This window comes from Mustela nivalis (genome assembly GCF_964662115.1).
Source record: "Mustela nivalis genome assembly, chromosome: 16".
In the NCBI taxonomy this organism is placed as follows: Eukaryota; Metazoa; Chordata; class Mammalia; order Carnivora; family Mustelidae; genus Mustela; species Mustela nivalis.
In genome coordinates this window covers 33,454,928-33,475,029 of record NC_139035.1, presented here as the reverse complement: position 1 = coordinate 33,475,029, position 20,102 = coordinate 33,454,928, and the positions used below count along the sequence as shown (strand labels likewise).

The following is a 20,102-nucleotide window of genomic DNA, read 5'->3' as shown; positions in this document are numbered from 1 at the left end:
GGTATTAGTGTGCTCTGGAAGAAAGGACTGGGTGCTTGTTTGGCACCAAGGAGAAAGGCAGCAGCCTGAGGACAGGGAGGCACAGAGCTGCAGGAAAGGAGTCCGTGGAGAATGAAGGAAGAGGGGACTGGGGGAAACAGAGGGCCCCCAGGGAAAGCTCAGAGCCTGGGGTTCCAGGGTGAGTAGGTGGGGGCCAAGACCAGCTATTTTCCTGTTAAAGGGGAGTCCCAGTCCGCTGGTAGCCCCAGGCCACAGACACTTGGTTTATGCTCAACTTCTCAACTTCGATTCAGAGGAACCATAGGAAGGTGACAGGCGGGTTCTTTGTGCCAGTCCAAGATGCCCAATCTCAATGAAACACCTAACAAGCACACTTCCTCGCTGCTCCCGGAAAAGGCGGAAAAGGCGGGTGGCACTTCCCCAGTTCATTCCATTTAAAATCAAAACAAAACAAACAACAATAATAAGATGTTGTTTTCAGCTTTTCTTTGTAGGACAATGAAGTTAGCTTTCTTGTATCTTCTAATCATTAACTTTCAATTCTGTTCTTAATTAGAATCAGTTAATCTTCAGGAACTTTTTTTTTTTTTAAGATTTTATTTATTTGAGAGAGAGAGAGAGAAAGAGCACAAGCAGGGGAAGCAGCAGAGGGAGAGGGAGAAGCAGACCCCCCCTGAGCAGGGAGTCTTATGTGGGGCAGATCCTGGGACTCCAGGATCCTGACCTGACCTGAAGGCAAAAGCCTAACCCACTGAGTCACCTTGGGTGCTCCAATCTTCAGTAACCTCTAATCTAATTCTATTCTTGGAACGAGCACAGAACGAATGTGATCTTTCTTCCTGACAATCCTTACGGATCTGTCTGGCCCCACTAGATGATAAACTCCCTGAGGACAGGGATTATTTAATTTGGCATGACACCCACCCCACAAGGCAGGAAGGAATCTTCTCTTGTTCTGTGCTCCCCACAGCACTAAGCATGGTCCTTTATACATCACTGGTTCTTAGGACAAAAAATAAGTGTGACTAAATAAGTGAAATGAGTCTTGAATAAAGTCTTAAATAAATTAAGAATAAATAATTTATTCTCCCTTCCCAGATTCTTCTTTTCTGGATCAGAGGTTGGCAAACTTTTTTCTGTCAAGAGCCACATAGTAAATATTGTGGACTCTGGAAGCCATATGTTGTCTCTGATGCATATTCCACCCTGTTTTATGTTACAACACTTGAAACATGTAAAAGCCCTTCTTAGCTCACTGGCCATACAACGCACGGCCTGTGGGCGGTTTGGGTCCAGCAGCTGTTCGCCAACTCTCGATCTAGATGAAATAACTCCAGGCCCTCAACCATATGAGACTTGGTTTCTAGAGCTCTCCTAATTCTGCTTATCCACCCAGGGTTGCTCCCTAACTTAATAAATTCCATCTTCAACTAGAGCCCTCAATAAGACAGCTCTCCATAGAGGAGGTGGGCATGAATACGCCTTCCACGGGCACGGTGCCATCTGAGGGCTTCTCCTGAGCTCAGACGGTCATGCTTCACACCCTGAGTAAAACTGATAAGTCCAAGAGACGCTTCCGACACTAAAGAAATTAATAATGTAACTGAGCGACAAGACCTATACTCAGGAAGCAGTGTATATGATTTTGTGCCAGATAAGTGGCAGAGAGACGTGTCTGAAGGCCTCTGAGAAGCAGAAGGAAGGGGCCCCCGACTAAAGATAACCGCTATTTCTTGAGCGTTTACCAGCTAGGCTAACTGCTTTATGCCGCTTCTCTCCTCTGCTGCTCAAAACAACTAGGAGGTAGGGGCGGTTTTTATTCCCATTTCACAGGTAAGGTCTAGAGTGTGGAGGAACCCTCGTTCCAAGCCCTGACAGCAAGCATGGGGAAAAGAAACCTCGGTACAAGGTCTGAGGGCAAAGCTTACCCTTTACACGGAGGCTTCACTGACTTTTCAGAAACAGAGGCTGGGGGGCACCTGGGGGGCTCAGTTGATTAAGCCTCTGCCTTTGGCTCAGGTCATGATCCCAGGGTCGTGGGATGGAGCCCCACATTGGGCTCCTTGCTCCACGGGGAGTCTGCTCCCCGCCCCCACTCTGCCTGCAGCTCCCTCTGCTTGTGTGTGCTCTCCCTCTCTCTGACAAATAAATAAATAAAACCTTAAAAAAAAAAAAAAAGTAAAGAAAAGAAAAAAGAAAAACAGGCTGGGGCTTCCCAGCAGAGGCAGCAGGCTGCTGCTTCCCAGTACTCTCTCCTGGTGGGCTGAGATACCCAAGAATTCCTCCCAGAGATCCCTCTGGGGCCGGCTGCTGCCAGGATTGGAACAGAAGGGTCCGATGCAGCCTGCTGACCCAGAGATCAGGAAACACCTGCAAAAACCCCCACTAAACCTAAGAGGGTCTTTGGAAAGCAAGACCAAGAGGCACCTCAGTGTCTCAGTCAGTTAAGTGTCTGCCTTGGGCTTGGGTCATGATTTTGGGGTCCTGGGATCGAACCCCACAGTGGTCATGGAATCCTTGCTCAGCACAGAGTCTTCCTTCTCCCTCTCTCTCTCTCTGCCCTTCCCTCACTTGTGCTCTCTCTCTCTTTCCCTCTCCGATAAGTAAATAAATAAAATCTTAAAAAACAAAACAAAACAAGTCCAAGTATAGTCTCCAAGACATGGGAATTTAGCTGGTTAGGGAGCAGAGTTTTCTGGATCAGAGATGCTGTACACCCTCCTTCAAGATGAAAAGATTCTCCATTTTACTTGTAGGTAGAAATATCTTAAAAATGTAATATCTTGGGCCCCTGCTTCCTTAGGGTGTCCCTCAAAAAGAGGACTTTAACTTTTATGACTCAGTTGGATGAGGAAAATAATTTGGTTATGGTGCAACTCAGTGACTTTGTTCATGCTTATTAAGGTGTATGTATTTATTGACTCCTACCCTAAATGATTCCAGACTGGTGTGGGTTTTAATACCCATGTCTGTTTTTCATTTATCTGTTTCTTCTTTTATAAGCTGTTGTTTCTCTTTATTGATTGCTTCTAAGAGTCTCTAAGTTTTAGCTTTAGCTAGGATATCTGATAACAAAGCTTGTTAGAACCACGTGGAAAACAAGAATAATCGCCTCGGAATAAGTACTTATAAGTTAAAAGCATTACTTTTACTACATGACTTGCGTGACCTCTATTTGGCCATTTTGGCTTCTTACCCTCATTTTGCTAACTACCTGATACCTTGTTTCCTCCCTTTGTCCCAATATCAAACAGGTTACCCACAGTCAAATCAGGTGCTTAGGAAGACACAGCTAATAAAGGTAGAATCAGAAGTAAACAGCAGAAGATAGCCTTTTGTTTGATTTTAAATTGTACTTTTGTTAGATTTTAATCTGTTTGTAAATTTTAAAATGCACTGTTGGGTTGGGGCTAAGGGTTATGTTTCTGAAAGGCTCCATCAAGAATGCAATGGGGCGGTGCTTTCACCATTGTCTCCTAGAATCTAACTGGTAAGCTGCTGTAACTCCCTTATGGAGTTGGGGGAACGGAAGCTCAGATAAAGAAGGCTCAGCATTTGATGGTTTAATGCCATGGGGACGTGTGTGGGAAGATGGGATATAAAGAGACCTGGGGCCAGTCTTGCTTCATGTAAATTTTATTCCTGTGAGATGCAGTCTTCTCATGGGAGCCTTAGAAGCTGGGAAACCACGAGGTTCCCTCCTGGCCAGTCCCTCTGCTGCAGCCCCTTGGTTGGACTGGCTTCCAGGGCCCGACCACTGTGACCCCTCGCTCTACACCAACTCACAACATACCCCGTCACTGAGCCTTGCCTTTCTGGTCTCCATCTTTGATCTGTTTCTCCAGGTTCTTAGCAGGCATCCCTGCCCACTCCAGGCTCAGGGACGTGATTCTGAGGTTGAGCTTTCATTCTCTTTACTGATGGATCCTGCTACCTGTTGCTCAGAATTTGGCCAGGTTGGGGGGCAAGAGGAGGCTGCGGCCACCGGGAACCAGACCCTAGTGGGTCAGTAGCTGGCCTGGGTCCCGGGTTGCTTCACTCATCTGGCACAGACACCTCCGTCCTCAGAATGAGCAGCAGGTCTCTGCTCACATCTGGAAAAGTTCAAAACTGTTTGTCTGGGTGAAGGAGGCCCTGGGGGAGGGGATTCAAAAGCATGACATCACCTCAGTCAGACCCAGCTTTCTTTGGAAAGAGAAAAGGGCTGGGCCAGGCTGGGCTGGCTTAAGTCAGATAGGATTCCCAGGACTTGATGTGTTGGAAGGAAGAAGAGGAAAGGGTGGGAAGGAAGCATGATGTCAAGGGGGAGTCCCAGCGGTGCCTTGGAGTCGTACCCAGGGAGGATGATCCTTCGATTCAGTCCCCACCCCGTGCCCCCTTCAGTGAGTTTATACCTTAGGGGCAGATTGCTAAACAGGTCCTATCTAAGGGCAGTGGAAGACTGGATCTGCTTCCCAGGTATTTTATCTTGATAAGCCCACCTTCCACCTGGCCCAGATAGGAGCCCATTCTTTTCTGTCTGGAAGGGAGGGGAGAGGATGCATCCTGATTCTTAGCAGTTTAGACTCCCTGACCCTCTTCCTCCTTCCATTCAAGTGTCCGCTAAACCTCAGAGGCCCCATTGCTCTCTGCCCCACGTAAACTATGGCTTCCCCTCTTGGCCAAAACCTTGGCCAAGATCCTTATCTCTAAAATGGAGATGGTAATATCACTTCTTCTTCCTGCTTACCTGCACATAATATTAAGATATGATTACTGTCCTCACCATGCATATCAATCTACTTGTAGCAGGTGGGGAGGGAGGCAGATGTGGGAGCGTGAGACTGCTCACCGATTTTTAAGGGCAGCATTCTTGGTCCCAAGTGAATTACAATGAAACAAAACCCTAATTTCCCTCTGGATGCTGAGGGAAAGAAGAGGTGTCATTCTACATTACTATTTACCTGGAAACCCCCCAAAATACAGACCTAGATCTTAATCAGGAAAATTTAAAAATAAGCTTTGGGTGGCCTGGGATCCTCAGGCATCTTTCCTTAAGGGTGGTGCTGCTGGACGCTGACCTCTGGGTACCAAGTCTGTCCCCAACGTTCCTAAAGCCCAACAAGAGTAGAATAGAGGCCCTCAGTCTTATCTAAGTACGCCCAAGTTATCAGTTAGCTTATAAATGAAATATCCTCTAGCCCCTTACCTCAAAAAACATACCTTCATGGCCTTCTGGAAGGCCAAGTTTGAATTTGGGACCCTGTCGGTCTCTGAATTCAAGGCCACAGTGTGGCTGAACAGGAAGAGATGGCCTTTGGTCCCAGCATGTCCTTCTGGCCTTTTCCCCCACAAATCTGGCACACATTGTGGGGGATCTTGCATGCAAGTGATGCACAATCACCCACATGCTTCACGTATCCCCCTTCTTCCTAAAACAGCCACCTCTTGCCCACCCGCATGCCTTGGAGGTGCATTCACCCTCTGAAGGATGGACAACTGGGAGAAAAGGCCCCTTGAAGATCCTCAAGTGGGCAAAGAGCCATTTGGGCAAGAAGTTCTAGGAGTTCTGGTCCCCACCGTATAACCTAGAAGAGAGGGTACATCTCTGTTGGGTCCCTGGACTCCTCATGGTTTGGGGCAGGGCAGTAGGAGGAGGAACAAAATACAGACTTTAAAGCTCAGGGTCCAGTCAGGAGGCTTCTCCTCTCTGGGTGTAAGGATGGCACTGGGAGGTGCCCCAGGAAACACGGAAGGGCAAGGACCCTCAGGAAGATCTTCAGAGAATAATTAAATCCAGGAACAGTATGCTATACCAATTCAACATTTGTTGTTCATTTTCCCAACAATCCATGGAGGGAAAGACACTTACTCTTGAGATGGGTAAACTGAGACACACACAGAGACACACAGGCACACGCATTAAACTATGTGGTTATTGGCAGAGCCAGAACTAGGCTTTCTTCCCACCCCATTTGATGGGCAACCAGGCCTTATGTTCTCTAATCCATCCACTGGATTCCTAGGTCAGAGCTTCTTGAAAGAAATCTTGGGGCCGGGGGGGTGGCCTTCTGAGTTCCTCAACAAAAGACAAGGAGAGGAAGGGTTTGCAGACCATAAGGGAAAGAATGGAGGGAGTTTGGGAGTGGGAAAGCCTTAGACTGAGAGAAGCTTTTTAAGGGGGTTGCCTCGAGATGGCATGACTCTAGTGATTATTCCAAGACTGTATTACTCTAGGGGATAGAGAGCAACAGAAGAGAGGAAGACCCATTAAAAAGGAAATAAAGGTACTTCCTCTCCTATAGTTTAGATCTCTGTGATATTTATTCAGATAGAATTTGATATTTTAATATTTTATTTAACATGTTACAAACATTGCCTTATATTCTCATGTGGCTTTAGTTTTTTTTTTTCCCACAATTGTTTATCTGTGATGATTATGGTATGTGAAATGCATCTAGCATTTATCCTCTTGTAATTCATTTAGTTGCTTTCCACTTTCCCCTCCTATAAATAGTACCATATTAGACACTTGGTGCATGCAAGCTTTTCCTTCCTTATTTTCCTAGGGAAAATCTAGTAGTGAGAAATTAGTCACCTGTCCAGAAGGATATTCTTGATGTCATGATGTCATGAGACTCCAGGATGATTTCGGTTCTGACTTGTCCTCCTTGTTTCTTTATAGCCTCTGGGTTCACAACTGTGGAAAACATAACTTCTATTACCACACATTCAACCCCCCAAGAATTAACTTCAGCTGTTTCTGCAAATGTATCCAACCAGGAAACCACCACACAAAGTCCTCTTGGAGATACCACCCCGTTCTCTGTCTCTCGGGACACCAGTGGGACCACAACAGCCATCTCAGGTAAAGTGCTTGTCTCAGGCCCCAGAGGGCTGCTGCTGGTGCCTGGGTAAAGCATTAGGATATTGCCACCACCAGGCCTGCTTTCTCCCACAGATGGAAATACGCAAGCCCCGTGAAATATGATTTGTGCGTCATGCTTAGGGGACCCTGAAGTAAGTTCTTGATGATTCTCCTATAGTGACAGCTTGCTCTCGGGCAGCTTTGGCAGCTAATCCTGATCAGTCATTCTCCTTGTACTCTGCTCTCGTGCTGAGTTCACGTTAGTGATGAAATAAGGATCAGATGAGGACTCCCTAGAAATCTCTAATCTCTTCAGGTTCAAAGTGCTTTTTGACTTCTTTAGGGTAGATCAGAATCCAGTTCAATGTTAGAATCCCAAAAGAACCTCTAGTAATATTCTCAGTTATAGCTGTGGTTCCAACAGCTGGCTTGAAATCACTTTGGTAAGGGTTAGGACATGAAGTAGCTCTTAACTTCCCAAATTCCCTTTTCTGGGAAGTCCATGCCAATATCATTCTCTATAAGATTTTAATTCAAGATGGTGAACTGAGATGTGTGTAGGTGTGTGTGTGTGTGTGTGTGTGTGTGTTTATGCACACATGTGCACATGTACACTTGTGTTTTTGTCTATTTCAGAGACTACAGTCAACATCACATCTACCTCTGAGATCATCCTAGTGTCTGGGACCATGAACTCTACCGTCCAGTCACAGACCTCTTTAGCTACCACAGTAACTTTTATCCCCACCAACTTTTCAACTTCAGCTATGACCTTGCAGTCCAGCCTCCCACCTGAAAATGTTTCGGATCCTCCATACAATAGCACCAGCCTTGTGACATCCCCCAGTGAATACTATACCTCCTTTTCTCTTATCCCAAGTATCATCAAGGTATGTGAATTGGGCCAAAAGTGGCAGATTGCCCCCTCACTTCATATTTATGCAGACCCTCTCTTCCTGTCAACCTCTTTTCATACCAACCAGTGAGATTTGGTTCATGTACCAATTAATAAGGTAAATATGCAGCTTAGGAGTGCCTGGGTGGCTCTGTGAGCTAAGCGTCCAACTCTTGATTTCGGGTCAGGTCATGACGTTGGGACTGTGGGATCAACCCCCATGTTGGGCTCTGTGTTCAGCAAGGAGTTGATTGGAGATTCTCTCTCTTCCTCTCCATCTGCCCCTCTCCCTCCTCAATGCTCTCTTTCTGTCTCTCTAAATAAATATTTTTTTTTTTTTAAGAAAATAGGCAGCTTAAAAATTGCTGGAAAGGATAGACAGGGAAGAGAGGAGTAGAGACAGGTAGCTGATCTATATTGTAGGTGTTGCATCTCTAGGGAATAGAAAGTCGGGGTGGGGGGTTTCTTGGAGGTCTGCTGTGGTTCTTGCTCGTACCCTTGGTCTGGGCTTTGACCAGGGCACCATCTTCCTTTGGGCATATTTGGAGACCATATTCCATTTAATGGGGTGACTTTTCCAAAAATGTTTAGGACAACTCCCATTTCCTGCATGTGAGAGGGTTTGACAGTATGCCAGGAATAGAGAAGCCGTGAAGAACTGGGCAGACCAGGGATGATGAGCTCAGTGTTGGGGTCCGTGGTTGTCAACAGCTTTCAGCAGGAAGGGGAGAAAACATGGGGGCGTGGAGCCTGAAGGCAGGCATGAGGAACCTGTCTGGGTTTCTGTTTTTAAAGGAGCCAGACGAGGAATCTGGAGAGTCCTAGGGGCCAAGAAGAAAAAGAATGTCACCAGGTTCTGCCTGGCCACCACCCCATTATCTGTTTGCTTACATGGCCTTACTTGCAAGTATATAATCCATTGCAGGGAAAACAGCCCCAGTGGGAAATGTTTTTCCCCTCTTCCTTTTCTGTACCATCCAAGCTAATGTTTACCAAGACTGCAAATAGCTACTTGCTGGCAAGCCTGGGCTAGTAACACAGGTTTTGACTATCTGATGGGGATGGGAGTGAGACAGAGGAAGGGAGGAACACCATTATATAGCTCTAGTCCCCTAACATCTTTAAATTTCCTTTTTCCTAAAACCCCTTAAAAGAGTACCTCACAGAAACTAAATTGGAAAAGCGGTAGGGGGAGGGAGAGTGGGGAGCAAAGATACTGGCTTATTTACTTTGTTTTTGTTTTAATACAGGGAGAAATCAAATGTTCCCAAGTCAAGGAAGTGAAATTGACCCAAGGTATCTGCCTAGAGCTAAATGAGGACTCCAGCTGTGTAAGTCAGACTCCCTCCATCTCACCTCGATCCTTTCCTCCTCCCTCTTCTTCCACAACCCTTTCTGAACATCCTTAAGCCATCTTGGACTAGATGAGACTTGGGTGGGATGGGGAGAATTTAGCTTGGTCAGGCACTTTTCAACACTGAGCTTTTGGGTTTAGGGAGTAAGAGGCCCCCTCTGGTGGGCAAAGAAGGCAAAAACAATTTTATTTAAATTTAGTTACCTTTTTCCCTCCTCTTGAGTACATTGAATACGTACATTGTCAGATTTAAGTTTACTTTTGTGTTAAGAAAGTCTTTAGTGAAACATAAACCAGTAACTTAAAATACCAATTTATTATTATAATTGACAAATAATGTTTTAATCTATATAGAATGTCTTTATGCTGTAATGCTAGTATTTTCCATGTAACTGATTTTCCTAACATTTATTGAATGATCCCCTCCATTGTTGATTGGAATGCTGGTTTGTTTTCTTTTTTTTTTTTTCAAGCTTCTATTAAGTTTTTATATGTACCAGGGCATATTCTTCAGAGCTATTTTATTTGTTTGATTTGTCTTTTTTGCTTATTTAAATTTTTAAAAATTATCGTCCTTTTACATTATAGTACTTTAAATATCCATCTAGGCAGGTCGTTGCTCACTACACTGTAAATAAAAATGTATTTTTTGTCTATTCTTTTAGAAAAACTTCAGAAACATCTTGTCAAAATTAAAGAAATTTTTTTTTCATTGGAGCCACTATAAATCCCTCTATATTTTTCTGGTCTACTCTTGTACTGTTCAGCATATTGACTTTTTAGTTTTTTAAAACTAAAAGCTATGTTTTTTCCCTGTAGGTTTTATGAACTTTTTAAAGTTATTTATAATATAGATTCCCCATTAACTGTTCTAATTGATCACTGGTGGTATATTAGAAAGTTGAGTTCTGAAATTTATCTTGGGTTTAGCTTTTTTCTTTAACTTACTTGTTACTTACAAGAGCTTTCTAGTTGATTCATTTTGTTTGTAAGGCCAGCTGTCATGTTACCTACCACTGCAGCTGTACATTGTTTTTCTCCTCCCTCTTAGTAGTTACACTTTGTTTCAGTTTCAGGTCTTATTGCATTGGTAAGACTATACAGTAAGGCATTAACTTTTAATGGTGATAGCAGACGTCCTTGCTTTGTTTCAGTAATCTTTCCTGACAGTTACAATTTCCTCAACTAAGAATGGAATGACAGGACTCTTCCTATTAAACTTGTAGGAAAAAACATTTCCTTACTGGTTGGGAATCCATTTAAGGGAGCCATGTATGTGGTGTGTGATTGCATAGATTGGAAAGGACCTGGGTGGACTATAGTCTGTAGAAAACATTCGGTTAGTTATTTTGTCCATTCTGACTACCCGTTTTACCTGTGATTATCGGTTAGGTCATTCTGACTCACAGATCTTTTAAAATTATACCTAAGGTCTTTATTTAGCCTAGGACTTTTAAAAAAACATGGGAATTGCAAAGACACAAGTTCACACAATAGACTAACAAGTGCAATTTGCAAAATAGTGAACTTAAACATGAATGTACAATGTACAGGTAATACTCTGTTTCTGATACTGATTTTCAACTCTACTTATTTTTTTTTAATTGCCAAACCCTTTGGTAATTATAGCTTTAAAAAAGTGAGTTTTGTGTGTGTGTGTGTGTGTGTGTGTGTGTGTGTGTGTGTAATATCCTGGTTAAGCACTTATTTTCCTATGCCAGAATGCTGCTTCTTTGTCCCACCAATTTAGAACTAATTGCCGAGCATTCTAAGCATCTGTCCATTGCTCTTTTTTTTTTTTTTTTAAGATTTATTTATTTATTTATTTGACAGGCAGAGATCACAAGCAGGCAAAGAGGCAGGCAGAGAGAGAGGAGAGAGCAGGCTCCCTGCTGAGCAGAGAGCCTATTTCGGAGCTGGATCCCAGGACGCTGGGATCATGACCTGAGCCGAAGGCAGAGTCTTTAACCCACTGAGCCACCCAGGCGCCCCTGTCCATTGATCTTTGAGGTTCACATTTAACTAGGGTCATCATTCAAGACAAGTGCCGGAAACTTACTGCTATTCCAGAACCAACCCCTCTTACTGTGCTGTGGTTGCTTTCTCTCTGTATTCTTTACTGTCTCCTCTATTCAGGCCACAGCTGAGGTCTGTGCTCCCTTCTGAGATCTGGGGAGGCTCTGTGTAGGGATGAAGAAAGGCAGCAAGCCCTCTGGCATCCTGAGGAAGGCTTCTGCGCCGCTCATGATGAATGAGCTCTACGGTAGCACCCGATCCTGCTATGGGTTCCCTGGTCCCTTTGCCACTGCTGGTCCCCCTTTCTTCCTGAGGGCTCCTCTGCCCCAGCCCCTAAGCAGCAGTACCTCCTAAGCCGCCCCAAGGTAACTTTTCCCCAGTCAGCAATCCTTGCTCAGAATCTTGGGCCAAAGTTCCCGACTGTGTTTCAGATTCCTTTTCCTTGAGTCCCAGTGCGCGCTTGTCTATGATCAGTCTGTTCTGGGGGCTGTGAGCGGCATGGTGCCTGCTCCTTTTCCTTGGGTTGTATTTGTACTCTTAGCATCAGAGGGCCTCAAGGCACTGGTTCTAACCGTGGGAAACTCAAGTCCTAGTCACAGCCTAGTGAGAAGCATGAAGGACTTGAATTCCTATAGCATCGTGTCCTTGAGTACTTGGGTCATGTTGGCTGCTCCTGTATCAGGGGTAGTGTTACCCATGACAGAGCTACGGATGCCTGTTCTCAGCCCTCCAGACGCTCGCTCTGCACTGGGCCGCATGGAGGATTTGACCTGGCAGCGCTCACTGTGTGTATCAGACAGACCTATCTTCTGTCCGTGTGTCTGCAGACACTTATTTCTCAGCCACTCTCCTTTTGCTCCCCAGCCTCACCTTTAGACAGAAATCACCAGCTGGGGGAGGGAAGGCAACCCCATGCTCTTCTCAAGCACCTGCTACCCCGTCTTCAGGTCCTCATTAGCAGTCCCTGTCACTCCGAGTCTGACTTTCATTCTCTCTGCCACGGCGCCAGGGCAATTTAGTTTTTGTGGTTATGGTTTCCCAAATACTTACCAAAATGTGAGATGACTTTGTTCTCTTAGACTCTACCCGTTTATCCAGGGGGGAATCCACCAAGAAAATTTTTAGTGGTGGCAAAGTACACATAACATAAAACATACAACCTTACCCATTTGTAAGTCCGCATACCGCTCAGTGGTATTAGGTGGTCTTAAGAACATCCCCATTGTTGTGCCATCTCCAGAACTCTTCATCATCCAGGGCTGAAACTCTACACACATGAAACCACCTCCTAGGTCCTGGCCACCATCATTCTATTTTCCGTCTGTATGAATTTGATGACTCTGGCTACCTCACGAGAGGGGAGTCATACAGCTTTTATATTTTTGTGACTGGCCTTTCTCACTTAGCATCATGTCCTCAAGTGTCAGAATTTCTTCCCTTTCAAGGCTGAAGAATATTCCATTGTTCATATAGACCACATTTTGTGGATCCTTGCATCTACCAAAGAATTCTGAGATTGCTTCCAGCTTTTACCACAGTGAATAATGCTGTTGTGGACGTGGGTGTACAAATATCTCCTTAACACTCTGATTTCGTTTCTTTTGGTTAGATACTCGGAGGTAGAATTGTTGCATTATATGGTAAATCTATTTTTAAGTCTTCTAAGACTCGCCATACTGTTTTCCACAGCAGCTGTGCTGTTTTGCATTCCCACCAACAGAGCACCAGAGTTCCAATATGTCCACATCCTCACCAACGTTTATCATGTTTTTTATACAGTAACCATCCCAATGAGCAGGAGGTGGTATCTCCTTGGGATTTTGATGGGCATTTCCTGATGATTGGTGATGCTGAACATCTTTTCATGTGCTTACTGGCCATTTGCATATCCTCGTTGGCGAAATCTCTATTCAAGCCATTTGCCCAGGAATTTGTTTTTGAGAACTACCTTTCTTTCTTCCAAGCCACATGTGTTTCTATGCCGAGGCTGTACCTACTCAGCCAGCTCACATCACCCTTATTCTGTCACATTGACTCCATCGAAGGCAGTTTGCTTCCAGCCTCCAGATCATCTCCCCCAGCCCACGCCTTCCTTGCCCTCTGCCCAAACACTAAAGGTCAGTTTCCATGCAGAAAAAAATAACTTACAGATGGAGTACAGATGAAGACAGTGTGTGTGTGTGTGTCTCTCTCTTTTTTTAAAAGAATTTTATAAAGTTTTTAAAATTAATTAATTTATTTAATTTAATCTAATAATTTATTTATTTATTTATTTACTTTATCTCAGAGAGTGAGAGAGCACAAGCAGGCAGAGTAGCAGAGGGAGAAAGAGATGCAGGCTCCCCACTGAGCAGGGAGCCTGATGTGGGGCTCAATCTCAGGACTTTGGGATCATGACCCTAGCCAAAGGCAGTTGCTTAACCAACTGAGCCACCTAGGCGCCCCAACAGTATGTCTCTTGCAGAGAGCCTGAGATCTAGAGACAGCCTAACTCCTTGCCCTTGGCCCGCTGCCCCCTTGTTGTGTGACTTGTAGCAGGCCCTTCACTCTAGTCGCTAAATGAAAACAAGGTTTTGCTTCCAATGTCAAACTCACACCCTAATAAAGTGGGAGAGAGAGAGAGAGAGAGAGAGAGAGAGCATGAGAATTGATTCTAAAATCTCAGCACTGAAAACCCTTAAGGCTCATTTAGAAAAATACCTGTCCCTCTCCTCCCCACTCCAGTGCTTAACATGCTTCTTTAACATGTTAAAAGTCTTGGCAGAGTTTGAGGTTGCTACCAGGAAAGGTTAGATGGCTTTATTGTTGTCCGTATTATTTTTGCAAAGTACCATGTGTGAACAGATGTGGCTAGGGGCTCACAAATCTGATTCTCATGAGCAAAATGGCAAAGGCTGTGGCTTCCTCCTGCCCACTCTCCCATGATATCTGCCCACAGCCTCTCTGGGGGGAGGATGTTTATTTCAAGCTTCCGGAGAAGCATTGTGCTTTGTTCAGGATCCACCTGCTCCTCTCCGGCCCCGACACAATTCACTGATGCCGCTGGACTCCAAAGTGGGAGGCCGGCCGCTGTTATTCCCTTGAATTCAGTCCAAGAAACTAAGCAAAGGGTGGAGGGACCCTGTGTGGAGGCCAAACCAGTTGGGACCTTAAGTTGAACAACAATTCAGTGAGTTCTTTGTTTGGTGCTATGCTTAGGGCAACCTGGGTTCAAAATGATGGAATTATGTAATGTACACCCACTCCCCCAGCTAAGGAGCCTTACAGTCTAGCCAGAATGAAATAACTCTGACTGTAAGGCAGAATATAATCAAACCTCGAAGTGTGGGTTCTGGGGGATAGGGTGTGCGTAGTGTTGCTGTTATTGAGTAGTAATCGTACTATGCGGTTTGTCCAGTGTCCCCTTAAGTTCTACACACTTTGTGCGCTGCTCTTCCTACAGCATCTCCTTGGTCACAATTCAGTCTTCAGCTGAGGAAACTCACACTCAAACTAGCTGCATGACTTGCAAAGAACCTAGTCAACAGCAGAGGCAAGGTTGATGCCCAGTCTACGCAAGATAGGACCACTTCATGGAGGAGGTGGGAGTCTTGAAAGATGGAGAATCCGAAGGAGAAGGTGGTGTCCTTCCATCTTCTCATAGCCAAGGTTGTGAAGGTCACAGGCTCTCACACACTTGGGCTTCCCTTGTGGTACCCCGCACCCCCGTGCCATCTGAAGGACTGTCCCTACCAGCTTTTCCAGCACAGTTTCCCCATTCTCCAAGGCTTACTTTGTCACATTTCTGCTAACCCCAGACCTGATGTGTGCTCACCCTCCTCTGAATGTCCAAGCACTTTAGCGGTCCCTTTGTTGTGGTGCCTACCATGGAACTAGCTCTGTCACCTGTCTCTTTGTGCCTCAGTTTCTTCATCTGTCAAATGGGGAGGATGATAACACCCATCGCAGAGGGTTATGCAAAGCCTAAGTGAGTCAATACATGTAAAGCACTCAGAGCAGCGCCGGAGACGTAGTAAGTGTCATGTATGTTCACAGCCAGGCACGCAGACTGAGAGCCCTGACCCTGGGGCGTTCATAGCTGCCCTCCCCGCCCCCCCCACCACCCCACCACGCACTGGATATATGTGCAGAGATTTTCGCACAGCCTCTTACAATCCGGCTTCCCACGTGTCAGAAGAGGTGACTATGGTTGAGGTGCAGCTTCTTAAGATTCTGTGGTTTGAGGAAGTTTGTGTCATTTTGTGTGGCTTTGTCTATATTGTGCAGGAGCCCTTGTCCCTCTGCCTCTCAGGCAGGAGATGTACCTCAACCAGAGACTCCAGAAGCCCAGAGTCACCCAGGGCAGGACTTCTGTCCTCCTCATCCAGAAGGCATGGTTGTGTGTGTGTGTGTGTGGGGGGGTTGCTCACAGGGGAGCAACAGAAGGCTCCCCGAAGAGAAAGGGGCCTAGAGAAGGAGACCAACCGCGCGTCCAGACTGCCCACGGCAAATGCTCTTTGTAAGAACCAGATTTTTCCAGAAACAGGGCCTTTATCCAAGTACTTCCTGAAAGACCTTTGCCTCAGGGGTGAAACAGTAGTGGCTCGAGAACTCATTTTTCTGTGACCTTGGCTCTTGAGGGCCTCCTGAGGCTCCCTCTGGACTCCTGTCTCTCAGACGTGGAGGTGAGCTGGCACCGCTCTTCGGGCCTCCTCCGAGCCCAGGGAGCTGCTCCTCGACTCCCTTAATTCCAGCTGAGGGAAGAAAGCTGGGGCCTCGATCCAGTCCCGACTTTGCCTTGTGCAGGAGCAAAGGAGCCTGGCTTTCCTGCAGTAGGAAAATACCCAGGCCGCCTTCCAAGCCGGGAGGGCCCCAAGGCGCGGCGCGGCCCCACAAACAGGAAGCGCGCCCCCCGGCGGAGGCTCGGCGCGGACGCGTCTCACACGCGCCGGCAGTTTTCCCCGAACAGGAAAGCTGGCGGAGCTGCTCAGGCATTTCCTCCTCGCCATCTGCCGTCCGGACGGAGCAGAGAGTCTTGGTTTCGGTTCCTTTCCTGGGCGGGGCGGGGTGGGGGGCGCCCTGACCGAGGCTGCTGGAACACCCCCCCCCCCCCCCCGGGACGAGCGGGGACAGGGAGTTGGAAGGGCGCAGCCGGTGTTTGCGATTCATCCCCGGCCGCGGACTCGGCTGCCCAAGAACACGTGAGGGTGTGTCCGCAAAGGGCTGGGTTCCGGGGTCCGAGAGTCAAACCCGCGACCCGGAGAAACCTGTGACCCTCAGGGACAACTAGGCTCCAGGCCGCTAATGAGGAAAAGGGGGTGTTGGGAAAACTCCGCTTCAGTCTGACTCAGGCTCTGGGCGAGCCCCCTGGGGGGAGGAGGGAAGGGCCCGCGGATGCCACGGACTCTCTAGCCAGAGATTTGTACTCTGTTCCTCACTTCCCTGGGGTTTTCCTCCAACATTCGGGGCTGTTGTAACCTTGAAACAAAGGATTTTGCTCTTCGTCAGTTACACCCTGTTCCTATTTTCTGGTCTTGGCAATTTCTTCTGAATTTAATTGGAAATACTATATGTGTGCAGGGACGGTCCTTAATAATGTTCCCTGAACTCGTCCCCGGCCCCCTTACAGTGCCACCTACGATACTGAATCATAGATGTTTTGGTACTGCGAAATTCTGGAGCTTTTTATTTTTTTTTTTTCTGATTAGATTTTTTCCACGTATACAGTTCACAGGATTTTTTTTTTTCCCCCTCTAGTTATAATTGTAGGGGGAAGAAAGGGGCCTTCCTATTTAGAGAGTAACAGTGTGACTTGAATCAGGATTGTTGCCTGACACTCTGGATGCAGTTCAGGGTATGGGGGTAACTTCATCTTCTGCTCGCCATTTCTCTCTGTCTTCCCAGGAGGACTTTAAGAAGGACAATGAAGAGAAACTGACCCAAGTGCTATGTGAGGAGGAGCAGGCTGAGGCTGGGGCCGGGGTGTGCTCCCTGCTCCTGGCCCAGTCTGAGGTGAGCCCTCACTGCCTGCTGCTGGTCTTGGCCAACAGAACAGGTAAGGGGTGCCTCTGTCTTGGGGCCTGGCGGGGGGAGTGGGGCTGAAGTTCGAGGTTCCTGAACAGAAATCTAGTATTTGAGCTTAAAGAGCACAGGTGCTAGGGAGGGGAGCTAACTATGGGAGAGGCTCTCCTGAGATGGACTATCCTGGCCATCAGACCGTCATCTAGAACATCCCAGGAGGACACAGCCCTTCCAGCTTCTAGATTCAGCAGCCCCTGTTTCTAATTCTAGAACGTTCCAGTAAGTTCCAGCTTCTGCAGAAGCACCAGACTGACCTGGAAAAGGTAAATTCTCTAAGATGATGGACATTCTCAGAGGGAGAACTGGGTCAGGGGAATTCACTCGAGTAGGGGAGAAAGCAATTCCCTTTCCTATCTCTCCTTCCCTGACAATCTTTACCTTTCTGTGCCTGAACCAAAATTTTATGGTGCAGCTTGATCAAGAGATGTCAGTCTTAAATCCTGTTTAGAAAAATCCCTGAGGTCAAAGTCTTGTGTTTCTCTACTCTTTGGTCTAGCGTGGGCTCCAGAACTCACATCCCACACGGGACGGTCTGTCTTTTCTGTGTCTTGCCTTCCAGCTGGGGATCCGTGGCTTCACCGAACAAGATGTTGGGAGCCACCAGAGCTATTCCCGCAAGACCCTGATTGCACTGGTCACCTCAGGGATCCTGCTGGCTATCTTGGGAACCACTGGCTATTTCCTGATGAACCGCCGTAGCTGGAGCCCCACAGGAGAAAGGCTGGTCAGTTTGGGGGTCCAGGGTGAAGAAAATGAGGAAGATAGTGGCCTTCTGGGGCAGTCCACAAATGTCATGAAGTGGGGGGAGGAGAAATCCCAGAAAAGGTATTTCTGTGCCCTTACACATGGACGTGCATTCACGCACATTACCGTGTCAGTGGATGAGGCTGAGTGATGTGGAACAGATTAGGGAGGGGGCCCTAGGGAGGTCAGCCCACCTGCTCACTGGGGCAGTGGAAGGCTCCTCTCACCTGTTTCTGATTTTGCCTGGCATAGTTTAGCTGGGTATGACCAGAACAGGCTGCTAAATCAGCCACACTTATTTGCATGCATATTAAGTGCCCATGGGTCCCATCCAGCTCACAAGAAGGGGACACAGAGTAGGAAAATCTACTCTTGAAGTGTTCTGGATGAGGGAGACAAGGCTGGGGTTTGACTCTTGGCCTCAGCCTGCTCCCTACTCTGGGGAGGTTATCCCGTCCTGGGGACTGCCTGGTTGCTGGCGGGAGCTGGTGATTGAGTCGTGGTGGCACGGTGTGGTGCCTCTCCTCTGTCCTTTCTCCTCTAGGAGCTGGAACCCTGACTGCTCTTCAGGAAGGAAGGAGTCTGCACATGCAGCTGCAACCCCCCTCTGTCCCTCCCCCTACCTTCATCCCCACCTCACTCCCCTGCTTACCAGATAATGCTCCTTTATTTATACACTGTCTAGGGCGAAGACCCTTATTACACGGAGAACGGTGGAGGCCAGGGCTATAGCTCAGGCCCTGGGTCCTCCCCTGAGGCTCAGGGAAAGGCCAGTGTGAACCGAGGGGCTCAGGAGAACGGGACCGGCCAGGCCACATCCAGAAACGGCCATTCAGCAAGACAACACGTGGTGGCTGACACGGAATTGTGACTCGGCTGGGTGGGGCGAGGCTGAGCAGGGTCTGGGGAAGGAGCCCCTCCCTGCACCTGCAACAGGCTGTCTCCATGCTGGAGCTACCATCCCTTACATTCTACCCTTTCCTGCCGCACGCACCCTCGGAGGCCGTTCCTGGGGCCCCCGCACTGTACCAGGCCTAGGGGTTCTTTCCCCCTGGGGGACCGGGAGGTGACCCCTGTCTTTTCCACATTCTGCTCGCTAAGCCGAGAATCTGGTCTACTTTGAGCAAAGGTGTGAGGGGGAAATTCCAAAGTGCAGAGAAGCTCCCAGCGGTGCGGGGAGCAGGGGACGATCTTGCATTGTTCACACATGAGCTTCCCTCACCCTCCTCTCTGCCTTATTGAAAGAACCCCCAGGGGAAGCATGGGCTTTTCTGGGCTCCAGTTTCCTCCCAGTAGGCTTTGCCTTTTCCTGTTTCTTCCTCATGTCTGTCTTCTCCCATTTAGGGAAACCAGAGCAACCCAGTGTACCCAGTCCTTTGTAATGATATAACCAGCAAGACTTGTCTTAAACTGTCTCCCTTATGCCCACGCCAAGTCACTGTGGATTCAGGCACTGGCTTCCCTCCTGCTCTCCAGGCTCCCCTGAGCTCCACCCCTTCTGCTCCCACATCCACGTACAGAAGCCTGCCCTGTTTTTCAGCTGAGCCTGGAAGGAAGCTCCAAGTTTTGAACAATTTCTTGTGTCTGTTTGGGGAGACAGAGTAGGGGTGCCTGGACACATGCATTCCTACCTTTGGGGACAAATGAGGGAGAGGGAGTGGCTCAGTCCTTGTCTCTCGGGCTCACAGAGTCTCATCCTGGGCCTCGGTTTCCCCCTGTGGGTCCGAGTGGACGGGAACACGGGACCAGATCTTTGAGCCAAGCCTCTTGACCTGTGCATCTCGGAGGAAGCCCCTTGCTTGGAGGCTGGGTCCTGGCCTTATCCTCTGATCTGGATGACTTCCTCCTTCCTCCGCCTGACTCCTGGGCTGGGCTGTGGACCCAGTCTCCCAGCAGAATCCTTTCTGTCTCTGCTTCCCCCACCCCAGACCCTCACTGCTCTGCACCCCCATGTAGTTAGGTCCCCTTGGCAACTCCAGAGGACCTTTGTCACAAGCCGCCACCTCTGTAGGTGGCCTGGGTTTTTATTTGCATTTTTGATTTTTTTCCAGAGGGGTGAGCAGGGATCCTGGTTTCAATGACGGTTGGAAATAGAGCTTTCCAGAGATAGGAAGATTGGGTGGATTTTATTTCGGAATACAAAATGGTGTGTGTAAATACTGTAATTAAAGTGATACTGAGACACA

The 20,102-nt window shown here is 47.5% G+C and overlaps 1 protein-coding gene across 2 annotated transcripts in view; it reads left to right on the top strand.

Annotated features, from left to right (window-relative positions):
- CD34 (CD34 molecule) overlaps positions 1-20,102 on the top strand; it is a 24,371-nt gene extending 4,269 nt beyond the window's left edge. Inside the window, exons 2-8 of one of the 2 annotated variants that reach the window (XM_082704042.1) lie at positions 6,665-6,847; positions 7,484-7,737; positions 8,993-9,073; positions 16,996-17,146; positions 17,383-17,435; positions 17,732-17,896; positions 18,602-20,102. In XM_082704042.1, the coding sequence (XP_082560168.1) occupies positions 6,665-6,847; positions 7,484-7,737; positions 8,993-9,073; positions 16,996-17,146; positions 17,383-17,435; positions 17,732-17,896; positions 18,602-18,787 (1,073 nt within the window). In that variant the 3' untranslated portion in view covers positions 18,788-20,102. Of the gene's footprint in view, positions 1-6,664; positions 6,848-7,483; positions 7,738-8,992; positions 9,074-16,995; positions 17,147-17,382; positions 17,436-17,731; positions 17,897-18,460 lie in introns of both variants that reach the window. The other variant, XM_082704043.1, reaches the window with a different exon arrangement.